The sequence below is a fragment of the Dioscorea cayenensis genome, chromosome 17 (genome assembly GCF_009730915.1).
Source record: "Dioscorea cayenensis subsp. rotundata cultivar TDr96_F1 chromosome 17, TDr96_F1_v2_PseudoChromosome.rev07_lg8_w22 25.fasta, whole genome shotgun sequence".
Lineage (NCBI taxonomy): Eukaryota > Viridiplantae > Streptophyta > Magnoliopsida > Dioscoreales > Dioscoreaceae > Dioscorea > Dioscorea cayenensis.
This window is the reverse complement of record NC_052487.1, coordinates 3573506-3592675: the sequence shown is the minus strand read 5'-3', so window position 1 is coordinate 3592675 and position 19170 is coordinate 3573506. Positions and strand designations below refer to the sequence as shown.

At 32.3% G+C, this 19170-nt stretch overlaps 2 protein-coding genes across 2 annotated transcripts; both read left to right on the top strand.

Moving 5' to 3' along the window:
- The first annotated feature begins 703 nt into the window (after positions 1–703).
- On the top strand, positions 704–7679 carry LOC120280665 (protein LIKE COV 1-like). Its single transcript, XM_039287581.1, has 7 exons — positions 704–1078; positions 4434–4486; positions 5262–5371; positions 5845–6012; positions 6087–6184; positions 7047–7173; positions 7302–7679. Exons 1-7 carry the CDS (start codon positions 911–913, stop codon positions 7397–7399), a joined length of 822 nt encoding a protein of 273 aa, XP_039143515.1. The 5' UTR covers positions 704–910; the 3' UTR covers positions 7400–7679.
- A 2314-nt stretch (positions 7680–9993) lies between these two features.
- Positions 9994–15153, top strand: LOC120280664. Its single transcript, XM_039287580.1, has 4 exons — positions 9994–10146; positions 10873–11486; positions 12572–12757; positions 14721–15153. The coding sequence occupies exons 2-4, from the start codon at positions 11031–11033 to the stop codon at positions 15000–15002; spliced, it is 924 nt and encodes a 307-aa protein (XP_039143514.1). The 5' UTR covers positions 9994–10146; positions 10873–11030; the 3' UTR covers positions 15003–15153.
- The last annotated feature ends 4017 nt before the right edge of the window (positions 15154–19170 follow it).

Sequence of the window (19170 nt, the reverse complement as noted above, 5' to 3'; positions counted from 1 at the left end):
ATATATATATATACATGTATATAATATATATATATAATATGTATATATGTGGTGTTTGATTTGTTTAAATTTATACCCCTCTCCCTTATTTATAATGTAAATATTGATTTTTTTTATAATAATGCAATTAATATTTTATTTAAATTCCATAGTATGCCAAGAAATATTATTTTTTATTTAGATGAATTAATAAATTTAATTAACATTTTTATATATTTGTAAACATATTAATTTAATGACTATTAAAAATTTTTAAGAGTGTAGATATAAGTTTTTGTCCTTTAACATGTAATAATATATTTTAGTAGAATATGTAGTAGACGGGTATATTTACAAACAAATCAAATTTTAAAATATATACATGATATTTGGTTTTATAGAATTGTTTACAAGCAATTAGATAAATTTTCAAAAATATATCTAGTTTGATATCAGCTTTTTATTGCATATATATATATACCCACTAAAATTTTGAAATTAGATATATACTAATTTAAATCCCATGAAAATTATGAATCTGTAGTCAAATTAACTGTAATTATCATTTAATAATATATATGAAAAATATAGTGAAAGTGCTTTTTATATACACTTATATACATCTCCAAACAAAAAATATAGATATAAATTTGATTTGGGAGTTTTACAGGGTTATATATGCAGAAATATTTTTCTATTGAGAAAATTCTCTAAACCACCCTGTTTTTCAAATTTAGTACCAATCCACCCCCCGAGTTCTCTCTGCTCTTCGTTTCCAGCGAAAGCTTCGTTTTCATCGCTAGTTCCTTTCATCACTGTTTGTTCTTCAGCCTGAGCCAAAGCTCCATAGCTTCGGTCCTTTTATAAATATCTTGAAAACCAGGGGGTTTTCTAGAAAAGTTTAGAGAGAGATAGAGAAAGAGAGAAGAGGATGGGCGACGATAAGGCGGCGAACAGCGGGATGGGAAGCAGAGAGCGGGACTTGGAGCTCTTGATCCCCGTCGGCGAGCATGGCCCCGCTGGTGACTCCGATTCCAAGGCCTCCGGCTCCGGCTCCGGCTCATCCTCTCACCATCACCATCATCACTCCAGCCGTGAGGTCAGTCCTAAACCCTAATTCTTCGTCATCGATTGATCTGTTTGTGTGTTTGTTTTTGAGTCGAATTAGAGGCTTTTTGGCATGCTTTGGAGTTCTTTTAGGTTGTCTTCTTTCAGATTTTTGATGCTTTTCCCTGTTTGTTTAGCGATTTAGTTTGTTGATTTGTGTGGATACTTGAAATTTTGGATCAGTTGTGTATCTTTGTGAGTGTTTAGCTGCTGTGATTTAGGAATTGCTCAGTGGCAGTGTTTTTGTTTATATTTGGAAGGTTTTGATTGGATTTTAATGAAATTACTTTAACCCGTATTTCCAGCCTTTGATCTACTACAAACAAGGAAAAGTTGTGTCTTTTGTGATCGTGTTCATCTTGAACAATATATTTGGAATTCTATCAGAGATTAGAAGGCTCAGAGAGATAAGAAGTTAACTGTGAGCTCCACCCCTTAAATAAATCCTTGCCGTTGTTACTTTTAATCCTAGCCATTGATTTTGTTTTTAAGTTTTAAAACCCTAGCTCCTTCCTTTTTTAGATCGCCATTTAGAGAAAAAAGAGAGACCTAGTCTCATCTTTCTCTCTATTTGCTAGTGGTGTCGGCGGCGAGGACGGGAGAAGAGTCTCGTCGTTAAGGATATGTTTCACTATTATTGTTGAGGTAAGGTTCTGATTTATTTGGTTTATGCTCTTTCTTATGATTGTTGTGACATGATAATAGTTAGGGTTGGGGTTTGGTGAGAATGTTAATTTGATTTAATTTGAGGATAAGATTCAGAAATTCCTATTGGCATAGCAGAAACCCTTATTCAATTTAAAAGGCCTTATAGGCCGAATTTGGAGGAGAGTAGAATAAGAAACTTGTAGAGTTCGACGTTGGCTAAGTATCTGCAAAATTTCAGAATTTTTGCATTTTTGCATAAGTATCCTGTAAATTATAGGCTTTAAACGCAGGTGACGCGGTCAGGATTTTCTGGGCAGCCTTGATCTGTTTTTTATTTTGTTTCATGATTGTAAGTTGTTATTTAGATTTAGATTTATATAAGAAAGTTGTAGAGGATGATTTTTTTCTTTGGCTCTGTCAAACTTTTGAATTTTACCGCTGTAATTTGTGAGATATGATAAGATTTCTGTAGATGTGCTCAATGGCATTTTTGCAAGAAGTATGAAGATTGATCAGAGAATTTGAGTATTTTAGAAGTTGAATAAGGACTCATGTTTAATATGAAAGTTGTATATCTTGATGTTACTAAAGACTTGAAAATTTTCAGAATTTTTACGCTTGTAGCTTATGAGATTTGATTTTATTAGTAAATTATCTCGGATGGGATGTATGCGCAGAACATCAAGATTGATGGATATTTTTTATAGCCATAAAAATTGAATTGGGTAAGGTGAAAAATAGAAAAGTTGTTTATTATTAAGTTATCTAATTGTCAGTAAAATATCGTTAATTTTGAAGTTATAGATTGAGATATATGCATGTTTGAAAGGGGCATGTCGGAATTGCAAGTTTGCAGGAATAGCTGGGTATTCAAATAAATTTATGCATTGAGTTCTGTCAGAGATTAGAAGGCTCTGTGAGCCTCCATAAATTTATTTGAATGCCTAACTATTCCTGCTGACTTGCAATTCTGACATACACCTTTCAAACATGTATATATCTCAATCTATAAGTTAAAAAATAGCGATATTTTACTGACAATTAGATAACTTAATAATAAACAATTTTTCTTTTTTCACCTTATGTTACCGATAAATCTTTTTTTTTTCCCCAGGGATTTTGTGGGTAATCCAATTCAATCTTTTTATGGCCATCAAAAATACCCATCAATCTTGATGTTCTGCGCATACATCCCATCAGAAATAGTTTACTAATAAAATCATATCTCATAAACTACAAGCGTAAAAATTCTGAAAATTTTCAAGTCTTTAGGTAACATCAAGATATACAACTTTCATATTAATCATGAGTCCTGATTCAACTTCTATGATCCTTAAATTCTCTGATCAATCCTCATGCTTCCTGCAGAAATGCCATTGAGCACATCTACAGAAATCTAATCATATCTCACAAATTAGAGCCAAAGAAAAAATCGTCCTCTACAATTTTCTTATATAAATTTAAATCTAAATAACAACTCACAATCATGAAACAAAATAAAAAACGGATCAAGGCTGCCCAGAAAATCTTGACCGCGCCGCCTGTGTTTAAAACTTATAAATTACAGGATACTTATGCAAAAATTCTGAAATTTTGCAGATACTTAGCCAATGTTGAACTCTACTAGTTTCTTATTCTACTCTCCTCTAAATCCGGCCTCTAATACCTTTAAAATCGAAGAGGGATTTCTGCTATGCTAACAAGAATTTCTGAATCTTATCCTCAAATTAAATCAAATCAACATTCTCACCAAATCTAACTCTAACTAGTATCATGTCACTGCAATCATAAGAAAGAGCATAAACAAAATAAATCAGAACCTTACCTCAACAATAACAGTGAAACACATCCTTGATGATGAGACCCTTCTCCCGTCCTCGCCGCAGACACCACCTGCAGATAGGGGGGAAAGAGATGAGGCTAGGTTTTTTTTCCCCCTAAACGGTGATCTAAAACCGAAAGAGGTGAAGAGACGGCTAGGGTTTTGAAGCTAAAAACAAAATCAACGGCTAAGATTAAAAGTAACAACAACGGATAGGATTTAATTAAGGGGTGGGGCTCTCATTAACACTGTGTTTACTATGAAACTTTTATGATCCTTAAGTTATTTTTCTTGCTTGTTTCCAACTTCAGATTGATAATATCACACATTTGTACCAGTTGGTATGCATTTTCGGGCGTCACTGTTTTAAATCGACCCTATTCTACTGTTTTTTGTGACAATGCCACATTGGTAGACATCCATTTGAACATTAGTGTGTTCTTTACAATACTGAAGCTTGAATGTGAGAGACGGATTTCGCTGTTGTCTTATTGTCTTATATCTTGATTAGTCATTGAATGTTTCTTTCTGCTATATAGTTTGGCTAGATTCAACATCAGGAAACACGAGTGTCAGGTATAAAATGTTATATAACTCATGTTTAATCTTGTTCAATCTTCTAATGCTAATTTTAATTATTTATATCAGTTGTTATAATTAGCTTTTAGCTAAATGGGAAGCTACAGTCCTTTGTGTGATTATGCTTTTTGTTGTCATCGAAAAGACAATTGGGATTGGATATTTGAAAATTCTAGGAGAAAAAACTATTGTATGTTTTCAGAGTATGATCTTCTTATAGCACATTCATGTTGCATGTTACTTTAGATTCTCTTGTGATGCTAAACCATCATGTCTAAACTAATGCCTTTCCTTTTAGGCTTTTTACAAAGTCATTCAAAGTTGGGCTTCGAAAAAGTTCATGACTGGATGGTGAGTTTCTTCCCCTTTTGTTCTCGTCTTCATTTAGGTATGAACAGTGATGCCAAGGAACACTGCTTTTCTGAAGCCATTTCTATTTCTGTCTAGTTTGGCATGTTCTTCCATAGTTTTTGTCTTTTTAATGTATTATTAATCTCTGTCCTACTTTTGTGAGAATACAACAAGCCAGTGGTTGAGGCCTTGGCATATGCGTTTGTTTGTGTCTTTCCTCTTATAGACAATTTATATGCTCGATAATTTTCAATAATCTTTGCTTAAAACAGAACCGTAAATAATGCATTTATTTGTGTTTTTTAATTGTATCACTGAAAGATTGAGCTGGATATAAGTTGTGTCGCCTTTACAAAATAATCTCCTGAGTAATAAATCACAGTACTTTTAGCCACAAGAGATTCAAAATATTATCTAATTTTACTGTGCCCAGGTTATACTTTGGAAAATTTTAAGAGCATTGCATTGTGGAAAAATAAACACGTGAATATTAGACAAATAGAAAGATTAGGGAAAAATGATGCCTTCAACAAAATTGGTACCATTAATCTTGTTTTTTATACCACTATTCTGTTTCCAAGTTATCATATAAACTGCAAAATGAGGCATTCATTCAATTGTGACTTCTTTTAGTATCTAATTGATAAGCCTAAAGAAGCATTTTAATTGGCATATACCTAAAGATGCTCATGCCTTTGGTCAATTGGTCCCCGAATTTGTTTTTACAGTTTGTTATTATTATTGCTGAACTGGATTTTGGTTGTCTTCTTTTCAGTGTTATCTTGTTCCCGATTGCGATTACTTTCTATATTACCTGGTGGTTCATTCATTTTGTGGATGGGTTCTTTTCTCCAATCTATGCTCAGCTTGGGATCAATATATTTGGTAGGTTTTTCTTTTTTCTTCCTTTTTTTTTTTCTTTTTTTTGTAATCCTCATTGGGGATGAATCATAATATTATGTCAGAAGAGTCAAAATTACTACTTAAAGATATAATGGTATATACATCTCTATGCAAAGTGTATGCTCATCTTTGCTCCATTTTCATGGTGCTAAAGAGATAGCTTGATGCTTGTACTATACATGTTTTTTTTTTTTTATTGGAATGTCTCGGTTCTCATTTAATTTCTCTTGATATTATTCTTTTCATTGTTTATTGCCCTTATTTTCTATTTGCATTTTGTTGCTTACAACTGTGTGCAAAACATATTACTATATCATGGACACCCTTATAGTACACGGAGAACTGCTTCAAATTTGTTATGTGGAATGTTAGCAATTTGCCCTAACTAATAAAATAAAAGCTTTGCATTTTTTGGGTAAAAGAAAAATGGTGAACTAACCGGACTTCCTTTTCAGGACTTGGTTTCATAACTTCCATCACATTCATTTTCATGATTGGAGTTTTCATGTCATCATGGTTGGGTGCATCTGTACTTGGCCTTGGCGAGTGGTTTATCAAGCGAATGCCATTCATCCGCCACATCTATAATGCATCCAAACAAATCAGTGCTGCTATATCACCTGGTGAAGTTTGTTTGTGTATAGTAACCCTTTTTTTTAGTGCTTGGTTTCTTGTTGCTAATATTGTCTTGTTGCAGATCAAAATACTCAAGCTTTCAAGGAAGTGGCTATTATAAGGCATCCTCGAATTGGTGAATATGCATTTGCGTTTATCACTTCAACTGTGGTTCTTCAGGTTTGTAAACATCCATTATACATGATGCATCATCTATTTTTAATATTTTGCAGTCTGCCATGGTTTTGTCTGCATGTGAAGAAGCCTATCTTATGTGATGGAAGTATATTTTGGACTGTCATTTTTCTTAGTTATCTTGATTAGATTTTTGCTAACCTTTCTTTCTTGGGGAAAGATTATTTTTGGTATGTTGATGTCTCTATATTACCCTTTTAACTGTATACAGTAATCTGCATGCATACACGTGCATATTGGGATCATGTCTTGTGAATTAGGTGTCTAAAAGGCAGTCAGTTGTATGATCATTTAGTGACTATTTCGTCATGTGTGTTGGCACCCATAGGCATCCATTATGATGAGGCTGAGATAAGTCTATCATTTTTTTTGTTCAACCCTCTCAGCTGAAAATTTTTCAACCCTCTGCACTGCCAACAGTTATCACATCAAAACAACTGTGGGGTGTTAGTTTTATTCGGTAGGCCTAGCCTCTTAATATTCCATGACCGAAATCATTTGTCTAGGAATTTTCCAGTGGTCTGTTGTTCTGGAACACAAGTTTTGTGAAATTCTCCTTGGCAGATACGGTGCTTGTTTACCCAGGGCAATTGTGATGCTAACACTTCTTGTCATTATGGCTCATGTTGTATGCATGGTAATTTGTGGCAGAAATTTCTCTCTATACTTATTGCCTAGTTGTTTGCATTTGAGCTTTTTGAGTATCTGCTGCTTGATTGGTAATCATCTCTTTGCTCCTTTTCTCCTTAATTGGATGGATTTTGTTCTGTATCTAATGAGTGCTGGCCTTGCATGTGCAACTAGATCCTTTTCTCTAATTAGTCTCTATGGTTCCCTTTTATAACAGAATTATTCCGGTGAAGAGGAGCTCTATTGTGTCTATGTTCCAACAAACCATCTCTACATTGGTGATATATTTCTCATCAACTCCAAGGAAGTGATAAGGCCAAACTTATCTGTCCGGGAAGGAATAGGTAATTTGTTACCAAATATTGTTGATATCCTTAAACACGCACTGCACAACAGTAACGAAGATCTCCAAGTTATTGACTATCATGTTTACCCATCTTATAATTTGATACGACTGATGTTTCCAATGCAGAAATTGTAGTCTCCGGTGGCATGTCAATGCCTCAAATTCTTTCCACTCTAGATTCGCATACAATTGACATGGACAGAACCAGAACTAGCAGAAGCTAAGAAACAAATATTCTCATTCCCCTGGATACTATGACTCTGAATTATCAAAGTGTGATGTGTTAACCTGGAGATACAAATTTATAGTGCATCTACCACCTCCCTTGTTTCAGATCGACCAGCTGAACAGCAGCATGTAAAATTCTTCCTCGTTTCTCGATTTTCAATGCCTTGTGTGATATTTAAGTGTGTTGTTATCATGCTCAGAAAGTATACACTGGAAGTGTACTGCTAACAAGATTGCTTCAATTAGTTCATTGCAGTACTACATTCAATTCTCACCTCATGTACTGTCGGCATGATATATATATATATATAGATGCACATGTATATATATATATAATTTTTGTTATTACTAGTTTAATGTTAACATGTATTACATGATTTGGTAGTTGTGATGTCCTATGCGAAAACAGGATATAGGGACCAAACTCATTCATGTCAAACTGGACCAGCTTCAATTTTGTTTGGGGGTCCAGCTCATATTCCAAGTCTTGTGGTCTCACTTCATGCACTATTTGAGCTGCAAATTAACAGGTACATGTTCACACAAAGCATTATGGTTGCATTGTCCTTGTCTTAGGCATTGTCCATTGTCCTAACTCAAGAAAACCTTTATTATTATTATTATTATTATTATTATTATTATTATTCTCAAATGTTGCCTGGACTTAGGTTAGTAAATTGAATTTCATAAAAAATTATTTCTTTATTTTGTTATTCTTGTCGGTATGCTCTTATTGTTGGTCAAATTTTATGGCCTAAGATTTTATACCTTTGTATATGATTGATTTTTCATAATTATAAATGCAATGGTACCATGAAAAAGAAGATAATTTGAACCATCTCTGTGTATATCTCTGTGGAAATTTATGTGAAAAATTATTCTCTTGATAGTAAAAATTGAAGGAAATTGGCCCATCTCCTTAAGATGGCATCAAATTTTAGGATAAAATTATTTATTGATCTTTTGGATATTATCCAAGAAGTATATATATATAAATTGAAAGTAACAAAGGCGTTACAGTTATTATTATTATTATTTTAGTATGAATTTAGACAGCTCTGTTAGACGGTCAGGAATATCTATTTATTTATCAGGGTTTATCACTTGTTCTTAATTGTGGAAGTTTGGAGCTCTTTGAAAATAAATAAATAAATAATTCAGAAAATTTGAGATTTCATGCTATTTTTTGTTATTCTAATTATACTAATAAAATAAAAAAGAACACTTATATTTGTGTGATTACGCCTATGCAAAATTAGATTATTTTTGTTTTAAACATAGTACCAAAAATTTACTGAATTAAAACAATCAACTAATTTATTTTTCACATCATTGAAATTACACGAAAGATGGGGTGGGTGTTTGTAAGAATACAAATTACCAACACTTTTGCCATCTAAACCCTATGAATTTCCTAAATTGCAAAACTCTTTAGAGTCTTTCTTTATTTCTGGTATTTTTCATTAATATCCCCTTGATTCATCTTTAATTTCATAGAATTTTCAAAAATTAAAAAATAAAAAGTAAAGAAAAATTCAACAACATTCTTTCACCTTTTATTACGGATCTCATGGAATTATTAATTGTTATTAATTATTGGATATTTTCATTCTGGTCCATTTGCCTATTTGAAAATTATTAATCAGGAGCATTTTATTTGATCACTTCCTTTTTCAGTCCATTTCATTGTCTAAAAATAATTTGGTGGACCACCTATGGAAATTGGAGGTATTCAGCGAGTTTCTTTTATTATTTTACTCTTATATTTATCTGAAATTTTTTTAAAAAAATAAAAAATAAAAACACAAAAAGGTTTCTAGCCCATTGATATTGACCTATTAAAAAAATAAGTATAAGGTATTTACAATGTCTCAAATTTGAATCATAGGCTTATTATACAAACCCTGTGATAATAGGTCTCTTATTGTGGGTATGATTTTATTATCCAAACTTCATGTCACCAGATAAGGACAGATGGGATAATCAATTTTATGTCCATGCACATATCCGCGATGGATATAGAAATTGTCATTCTCATAAAAAAAAAAACTAGAAATACCCTAAAAATCTTTCCAAATTTCACTTATTTACATATATTGTCCAGCCAAGTTTAGGTGTTTTCAAAAAGTCTCGTTTTTGACAATGATACTTCTAAACGTCCTGTCATAAAAATAACTAACATTGGTGGAAATATCTCAGTTTTTAGATGGAAAAGTCAGATATTAAATACAAAAGTACTATATATTAAGTGAAAATTTATATAGTTAAATGAAAACACAAAATATTAAATAAAAATTATATATTTTAAATAGGAAATACCTATTGTAAAGTAAAATAGAGTGGGCTATATTAATTAAAAAGTAAAATATCAAAATAAGAGACGGTTTAGTAAATTCAAATATTAGAGAATGTTTTTAAACTTTCATGAACTTGTAATTTACTTTTCCTAAAAATAAATAAAAATTTCGAATAAAAAAGAGAGAAAAGTGAAGGAGCATCTGCCGACACTTTGGCGTCCGAGCCTGGCAGTTCATCAGGTTCGGACCAAAAGGATTTATTATAATGATGACCAACTAACTCGTCCGAACCAACTCCTTTTCTTTATTTTATTTTATTCTATTTTAATTTATTTAATAAGTCCTCTTCTCTTTGGTTTTACTCCCTTCGCTTTCCTTCTCCTGCTTCAGTTACTCTTCTCCATCTTCTTCAATAGTGCTGTTTTCACGAGCAGAGGACATACCCAGTAAGGATCATGCCCTCTTTCTCTCTGGTTTGCGTTTGAGAATTTCTCATTCTTATTCTCGTTTTTTGTTTTGGGGATTTGATTGAATTTGTGGGACTTGATACTTTTTTGTCGGTGGTTTTGGGGAAGCGTATGGCCTGAGGTTCAGTTTCTTTTTTTGTTTCAAATTTCTGTTTTTTTTTTCCCTTTTTCTAGACTAAATTATTGTTATAAAAATGTCTTTTTCTTTTGGGTTGATCGTTTTCAAGGAATTTGCGTTCTTTTAAGGGGATTTGATTAAATTTGGAGATATTTTTGAGATTTTGCTTTCATTTTCTTTGTGTTTCTTTGCGTTCTTTCTCTCTAGGGCCCTTCGTTGCTATAAAAATCCTTTTTTTTCTTTATTTAAGTTCATGGAGCTTTGATTTGGTTTGTGTGACTGGGATTTTGTTAGTAATTTTGAGGAAATTTAGGTTTTTTTTTCCAGTAATTTGATTGAATTTGAGGAAATCTAGGTTTTTTTTCTATCATTTTATATGTATATTTTGGCTTCTTTCTTTCTAAGCCTATTTGTTGCGGTAAAGATGTTGTCTTTCTGCGTTCCTGAATCGCAGAGTTATCCCTTTTTTTTGTTCTTGTGATTGCCAGTTTGCTATAGAAACCTTGATTTCAGTACACTGTTAACCCATTTTCAATTCTTTTAAAGGCCTTTTGCTCCTGTTGATATTTGTTTCCTTGAATTTGCAGTGTTTCAGTCCGCAAGTGAATTGAAGCTTTCAAATCATGATTTGGAAGTTTAAAATTGAAAAGGGGGGGCTTTGTGAGTTTTTTGCTTAGTTTCATTGCCAATTCCTGTTAGAAAATTGGTTGGTGTAGCAGTTTGGAAGAGTGAATTTAGGTAGGAAATGATGCATGCCAAGTCTGATTCTGATGTCACTAGCTTAGCCGCCTCATCCCCACCTCGATCCCCCAAGAGAGCTGTTTACTATGTCCAGAGCCCCTCCAGGGACTCCCATGATGGCGACAAATCCTCATCAATGCAGGCTACACCAGTTTACAATAGCCCTATGGAATCCCCTACCCATCCTTCATATGGGCGCCACTCTAGGGCCTCATCAGCCAGTCGGTTCTCAGGGACTTTCGGCCATAAGGGGAGCCGGAAGAGGTTGAATGAGAAGGGATGGCCTGAGTGCAATGTTATTCAGGAGGAAGGTTCTTATGATGACCTTGATGAAGATCGTGGGCTCTCACGCAAATGCCAAGTTGCCATTGCATTTGTGGGTTTTGTTCTGCTCTTCACTGTGTTTTGTCTCATCATATGGGGAGCAGCCAGGCCATACAAGGCAGATGTTGTGGTGAAGGTATACCTGATTTACTAGTTTGATCAGTTTAATTGTTGAATGGATGCATTTTGTTGATTGAAAGATTGTATGTGCCTCAAAATAAAAAGGGTTTGTGATGCTCCTATTTTATTTGCATGCCTCGCCTCATTTTATGCTGCTCAAATCTTTGCACCATGTCATTGGTTTTTTTGGGCATATGAAGTCAAATTTCTTTAAAGCAAATGTTGAGGTTAAAATAAGAATTTTCCTAGCTTGCATGCTTATCACCTAGGAGCATGAGGTCAAGGTCAAATTTTTGCTGTGCATAAAAATTTACTCAAATTGTTCTTGCCGAGTTTGAGGAGGGTATGGAGAAGAAGAGTCCACCCTTGATTTTTTTTTTTCGTTCTGTTTGTTGTTGGTAAACTTGGTGGTTATCATTTCTTTTACAATAATTTTGAAAGGTTGTCTTCCCATAGTGGTCTGGTGCTCACTTTCTTCTATATGCATTCTGGTGAATGTAAGTCAAAATGTAAAATCAATTGCATTGAGGATGCAATTTCTGGGGTTGTGTCTAATTTTCATGCCCTTGCTCAATAACTTCGAGATGAAGAATGATATAATTGTAAGTTAATTTCATGACTTGGTTTCTGAAGATGAGATGAATCCATGAATTTTTATTTTGGTTTCAGAATTATTATTCTCTAATCTCTATTAGTGTATGAGGAATATACCTATTTTGCAGCTCTTATCAGCCGGGTAAAATATTATATATGTCTCTTATGGCCTTAGCTTCTTGTGGTATACATTTTTTTTCAAAATTGAAAACCGACTCTTCAAATATTGGGTTTATATTCTCCGTCATGATTATGGTAGAGCCACTTAAAGAACTTGGTTTTTAATGCATATCTATGACCATGTGCTTCTTTTATCTTCTGAGATATGAGTCCAGAAAACAGATCATTCTTACATTAGCCCAGCAGTGCTAATGTAATTAGCATTATGTCATATGCACTCAGTGAAGGCCAATGATAAACAAGAATGAACCCGAACTGATTGCTTGCTTCTTTTCATGTATGATTTATATGAAAGCATTCATTCTAATCAAAATAATCCTAATGCAGAGCCTGTCAGTGTCTAACTTTTATGCTGGTGAGGGTTCAGATAGCACTAATGTTCCAACCAAGCTGGTCACATCAAACTTTTCTGTGAAGATAAGTGTATATAATCCTGCTGCAATGTTTGGAATTCATGTGTCTTCTGGCCCCATTGATCTCATGTTTTCTGAGATTGCCGTTGCAACTGGACAGGTACATATATGCCTCTTTTGTCTTTCTATTTAATGTTCTGAAAGTTACAACTAATCCTAACCATTCAACTTGAACATCCAAATTGTCATTTGTCAAATTAGAAGTAATTTTTGTTAGAAATTGAGGCACTTTTTGCATCACGTTGATGGGAAAGGCTCCCGGGAGGATGATCCAGTTAGCACTTTCAGATTCTCATCTGTCCTGTTTCTTATCCATTTTATCCATTTGATATTTTATTGGGTACGTTCTGTCAATACTAACAAACCATTGCGTTTCTTTCTGAAGTAATATGCTTCATTTGAATGTTAAAACCCTTAACTGTTCAATCTGCAGTCTTCTTTCTGAAAGTTGCACTTTGATTCACTGCTTCTTACTCCTTTCCAGACAAATTGTATAAATTTGCCGCTTGTCTTCTCAGTCACCTTCTTAGATTTTGTATCTATTTGACCCACATAGGGTTGTAAACAAAACGAGCCGAGCCGAGCTTTGCCTTGTTCAAGCTTGGCTCGTTACTATTTAATCGAGCTTGAACTCGAGCCGAGCTTTCTTCGAGCTTCATTTTTTATGTTCAAGCTTGGCTCGTTACTATTTTAACCGAGCTCGAGCTCTAATCGAGCTTCTTTCGAGCTTCATGCTCGAGCTCAACTTGTTAAGAAAATTCGAAGCTTAGACTTAGCTAGCTAACTTGATTAAGACTTGACTATTTTTTTTTATATTTTATATTTTTATTTAGTAAACTTATTTAATGAATCATTATCAAGTGTGACTCAACTCGATTTGAGTTTGATTATATTAATGATTGTTACAAATAAAATTGTAAATGATACTATAAACGAGCTTTAATTATACAATAAACGAGTTCTTCACAAGATTTAATGAGCCGAGTTTGGTGGTGTTCAAGCTTGGCTCGTTTATCTTATGAGCTCATTTAACTTAATGAACTACTTGACCTGAGCTTTTAATGAGCTTAGCCTTCGAATAGTAGTTTATAGCCCTATATGTGTAACTCAAATTGACAACAATGACATAGTCACATATACACCTTAATATACATATATAATGTAATATACATATATAATGAGCTTAGCCTTCGCAGAGGATGTTTAGCCTATATATATATATACATATATTTAGCCTATATATATATATATACATATATAATGTAATATATATATATATATATAGGCTAAACATCCTCTGCGGACGTTCGTAGAGCGTCTGCAGATGATGTACAGTAACTTTAATAGGATTGGACGATTGTGATTGATTCAGTTACTGTGCTGAGATTGATTGGATGGTTCAGATTAAAACACTGTGCATCCCATTTTTTACTATGCTTATGAATAGTGCACAGTGTTACTGTTCATAGAACGCTGTGCAGCCGTTGGATTGAAATCCAAAGGCCCATATCAACGTTCACAGATTACGAATCTGTGAACGTTGGCAGAGGATGCATCCTCTCTCTATATATATATATATATAAACGAGCTTGTTCATGAGTTTGGTCACGAGCTGTGTTCGCGAGCCAAAACGAGCTGAGCTTTTGGCTGCTCAAGCTTGGCTTGTTTATTAATCGAGCTTGGCTCGTTTACAATATGAGCTAAACACGAACGAGCCTTTATCGAGCCGAACACCGAGCTACTCACGAACGGCTCGGCTCAAATACACCCCTAGACCCATAGCATCGTCATGACTATTGATCCATTCACCAATCTTTGTGTCCGTCTATACTAAAGCTTGACGCAGATGTTATTTTTTCACTCTGTCATGATTTCAACAAATCCATAGAAACTAATAATTTGTTTAGAAAACCCTCAGAAAGATCACATTTAAAGTGTTTGCTATTTATTTCATCATGAGCTTGAGGACAATCATATATAACTTTGCACGAGGTTGCTGAAATGTTCTCGACTAACACAAATCAAGGATCGACGGAATTAATTTTGTTCCTTTATTTCTGCAGTTGAAGAAGTACTATCAACCCAGAAAGAGCCATCGAACAGTGTCCGTGATCTTGGAAGGCGACAAGGTTCCTTTATATGGGGCCGGGGCTGGTTTGACTCTTCCCAGCACCGGTGGTGGTACCGTTAAATTGACTCTAAACTTCGATATCATAACCCGGGGATACGTCGTAGGGAAGCTGGTGAGGGTCAAGCATCACAAGCATGTCTCTTGCCCGATCACAGTCGATATAAGCAAAACCAAACCTATTAAGTTATCTCAGCATTCATGCACCTATGAATGAATGAAACTCCAATTTAAATTATTCAAATGTTATGGTTTTTTTTTTTTTCCCCTTCTAGATGAAGATGTTCGTCTTGCATATGTATATTGTTTGTCAGAGATCTATTTGTTCATATTAGCAATAAAAGCATTTGTTCTGTTGATGTTTGCAATTGCTGCAGGGACTGTTTGACATTTAACTTTTGTTATAAAATTTCAGAGTTGTTTTCAAAACTTCAAAAAATTTATATTGGGGGTTGAAAAACCAAGGATTTACTGCTCATTTAAAATGTTTTTAAAGACTATTAAGTTAAATGAAAAATACAAGTAAACAAAACCATAAACTAAAGAAATTTAATTTGATAGCATTGACACAATAGTGGAAGAATAAATAATATGAAAATATGGTTATGTAAAAGCATTGTTCATTTTACTTAAGATAAGGTAAAATAATAATAATAATAATAATAATAATAATAATAAAATCTTGTGATTTTTCACTTTTGTAAAATAAGGACATAATTTTTTCAATTTTATGATGGGTAGTTTTTTAAATTTATAAAAAGAGAAAAAACCGTTGCCAAGCTATTAATAATGTTAACTCATATATGTAAGATCGTCATTTTTTTTAAAAAACTAACTCATATATTAAGTTTATTAATTTCTCCAAAAGTTCTAATAAAAAATTAAAGTCTCAAAATTAAACAAAATTATGTTGAAAAATTATGTTTTTATGATTTGTGGTCGCTTTTTTACATAAATAAATGATTTTATCCCTGTTAAAAAAAAGTTAACACTTTTGATAGTTATTCTCATTTTTGCAAAATTGAAAAACCACATGTTATACAATTAGAAAAAAAAAATATTTTGTAAAAATCGTAAATCATATATATATATATTTTGTAATTTTCCCTTTTATGCTTGTTTTAAATTGTAATATTCCTAAATTTGTTTTAAAGGTTTTAAATTAGAGAATAAATTGTTTTAAAGACTACATAAATTCATACATACACTGCATAATTAAATTTGATTTAAGGCTTTTCAATTTAAATTAGAATAATAAAAATTGAAAATTGTACATAGTGTATTACTTATTAAGGGCCTTTAGTCTAATGGTATTAACTCTACTATAAAAAAATGTTTTATGAGGACTTTATTGTTTTTATTTCGAAAGTGTAAAACATAATGATGTCAAAAATTCTCGATCATTCGAACGGGCATAGGGTGAGCATGAGCTTTATAACCAATTTTCAGTGATACACACAACCCTCACACATGGCTTATTCACATTGTAAGCAAATAAATAAATAAAAAATTTAGCCTTAATGCGATTTCAATCTTTCTATTTATTTTACAAGATAAATTTCATTTACTATATTGAGTAAAAAATATTTTCAAATAATTATTTATAAATTTGATTAACGGGATTTGGATTTCACCACAACCTAAAATTTATCTTCATATTTCGTTTGATGTTTTGAGGATGTTAAAATGTTTTTATTTGCCAACCAAAAATAGTGGCCATTCTTTGGTAGTTCGGGCTTACAAATATATATATATATATATATATATAAGAGATTACTTCAGTGAATAGGTGATTTAGGTGGTGTTTGATTGGATGGAATTCTAAATTCTGTGGATTTTTAGTTACAATGTAATTGAAAATATTTGATTTTCAAAATACAGTGCAGTCAAATCTTGTGTTTGGCTGGGTGTAACTGGAATTATTGTATTATAAGATTTTTTGTTTGTTTAGAAGGATTTGTAAATTTGGAATTGGAAAACACACGTGTATAAGTGTATGTATATGTGTGTATATGCATATCTATGTACATGTATATTAGTACATATATATATCTATATAAGTATATGTATATGTGTGTATATATGAATATATACATATATACATATATGTATATGTAAACATACCTATATATGTTTATATAAAATATATATGTATGTATATGTGTATAAGTATATGTACATATATATATATATATATATCTTATGTGTATGTGTATGTGTATGTATATATATTTCTGTATATGTATATGTATATGTGTATATATATATGTACTTCAACTCTCGGGATTTCGACTTACGCCCAATTTGGGCATAAAACCAAATCCCTCATTGGATGTAATTTGAGTTACATAGGTTTTTAAAATCATGTGAACCAAACACTGAATTTCTAAAACCAAGTAACTCAAGTTACATGTAACTTCAAATTCTTCCAAACAAACACTACCTTAGATTTTAGAAAATCAATGCAATGCATATCTAAATGTACATTTATATACGGGCAGATGTGCAAAATTCAGGGCATGGGCAACTCGATGCGATTAATTCAGAGAAATATAAATGAGCTGGTTTTTCAATTTATGAATTATAAAATAATATCACGCATTTCTTTTAACGCATATGAAATAAAGTACCTATCTAAGACTAAGGTATCTGAGTCAAACAATAAAGGACTCATACTGTGTAGGAGAAAACCCAAGTTCAATCCAAAAACAGGCATGAGAAATTAACTCTCTAAACATCCAGTAGGTGAAAATACATACAAGTAGAGAGATCAACTTTGCAAAGGTTATATAGTTTGGCAAAAAATGAAATATTTCCTAGTACTATCAACGTGAGAGTGATAACAGAATCCAAATACAAGTAAAAAAAAAATGTTCTAAAACATAACATTTTTAATTGCTCAATGATTATCAGTCAGGATTTCGGCGATTATCAGTTGTTTTAAGATGTGGCAAAAAATCATCAGCTTCCTTCTTCATCTATGTTCAAAGATCACTTCATCATGTGATAAAAAGCAATGAAAAATTTCACATATACTTCCTTATCCATTAGACTTATATTTAACAAAAAACACAAGGAAGCTTAAATGTGTACAGATGTTATGAGTCCATGCAGTCATAACATGTGTATCATTGAAATATAACAAGAAATGAACTTTTAAGCTTTTTTCAGAGTCTTAGTTGTAAATTTAGAAGTTTGTAATCTTGTATAAACAATTGAAACAGATAAGATAATAACTCAAATACATTTATGGTCAATGGGTAACATTTGAAACAGAAAATGACAGGAAGCACCCAAATGAAATGTACTTCCCTAATTTGCTTTAATGGTTTCTATATAACTATAGATAAGTCAAATACATTATGAGTCCATGCAGTTATAACATGTTTATCATTGAAATAGAACAAGAAATGAACTTTTAGGCTTTTTTCAGCGCCTTTGTTGTAAATTTAGAAGTTTATAATCTTGTATAAACAGTTGAAACAGATAAGATAAGAACTCAAATACATTTATGGCCAACAGGATAAATTTGAAGCAAAAAATGATAGAAGCACCCAAATGAAATGTACTTCTCTAATTTGCTTTCTATAACATCTCAGAAAATGCAGCTTTAATGGTTTCTATATAACTATATATAAGTCAAATACATTATGATTCCATGCAGTTATAACATGTTTATCATCGAAATAGAAAAGAAATAAACTTTTAGGCTTTTTTCAGCGCCTTTGTTGTAAATTTAGAAGTTGAAATAGATAATATAATAACTCAAATACATTTATGGTCAACAACAGGTAACATTTGAAGCAGAAAATGATAGGAAGCACCCAAATGAAATGCACTTCCCTAATTTGCTTTCTATAACATCTCAGAAAATGTAGCTTTAAAGGTTTCCATATAACTATAGATAAGTCAAATAAATTATGAGTCCATGCAGTTATAACATGTTTATCATTGAAATTGAACAAGAAATGAACTTTTAAGTTTTTTTCAGCGTCTTTGTTATAAATTTAAAAGTTTGTAATCTTGTATAAAAAGGTGAAACAAATAAGATAGGAACTCTAATACAATTATGGTCAACAGGAAACATTTGAAGCAGAAAATGACAGGAAGCACCCAAATGAAATATACTTCCCTAATTTGCTTTCTATAACAACTCAGAAAATGCAGCTATAATGGTTTCAATATAACTATAGATAAGTCCAATAAATTATGTGTCCATGTAGTTATAACATGTTTGTCATCGAAATAGAACAAGAAATAAACTTTTTAGCTTTTTTCAGCGCTTTTGTTGTAAATTTAGAATTTTGTAATCTTGTAAAAACAGGTGAAACAGATAAGATAGGAACTCAAATACATTTATGGTCAATAGGAAACATTTGAAGCAG

Excerpts from the sequence above, each read along its gene's own strand:
- LOC120280665 (XM_039287581.1), top strand. The coding sequence starts at position 911 with ATGGGCGACGATAAGGCGGCGAACAGCGGGATGGGAAGCAGAGAGCGG. Across the intron at positions 1,079-4,433 it reads ATCATCACTCCAGCCGTGAG|GCTTTTTACAAAGTCATTCA; the intron begins GTCAGTCCTAAA and ends CTTTCCTTTTAG. Across the intron at positions 7,174-7,301 it reads ATCTGTCCGGGAAGGAATAG|AAATTGTAGTCTCCGGTGGC; the intron begins GTAATTTGTTAC and ends TTTCCAATGCAG.
- LOC120280664 (XM_039287580.1), top strand. The coding sequence starts at position 11,031 with ATGATGCATGCCAAGTCTGATTCTGATGTCACTAGCTTAGCCGCCTCA. Across the intron at positions 11,487-12,571 it reads AGGCAGATGTTGTGGTGAAG|AGCCTGTCAGTGTCTAACTT; the intron begins GTATACCTGATT and ends ATCCTAATGCAG. Across the intron at positions 12,758-14,720 it reads TTGCCGTTGCAACTGGACAG|TTGAAGAAGTACTATCAACC; the intron begins GTACATATATGC and ends TTATTTCTGCAG.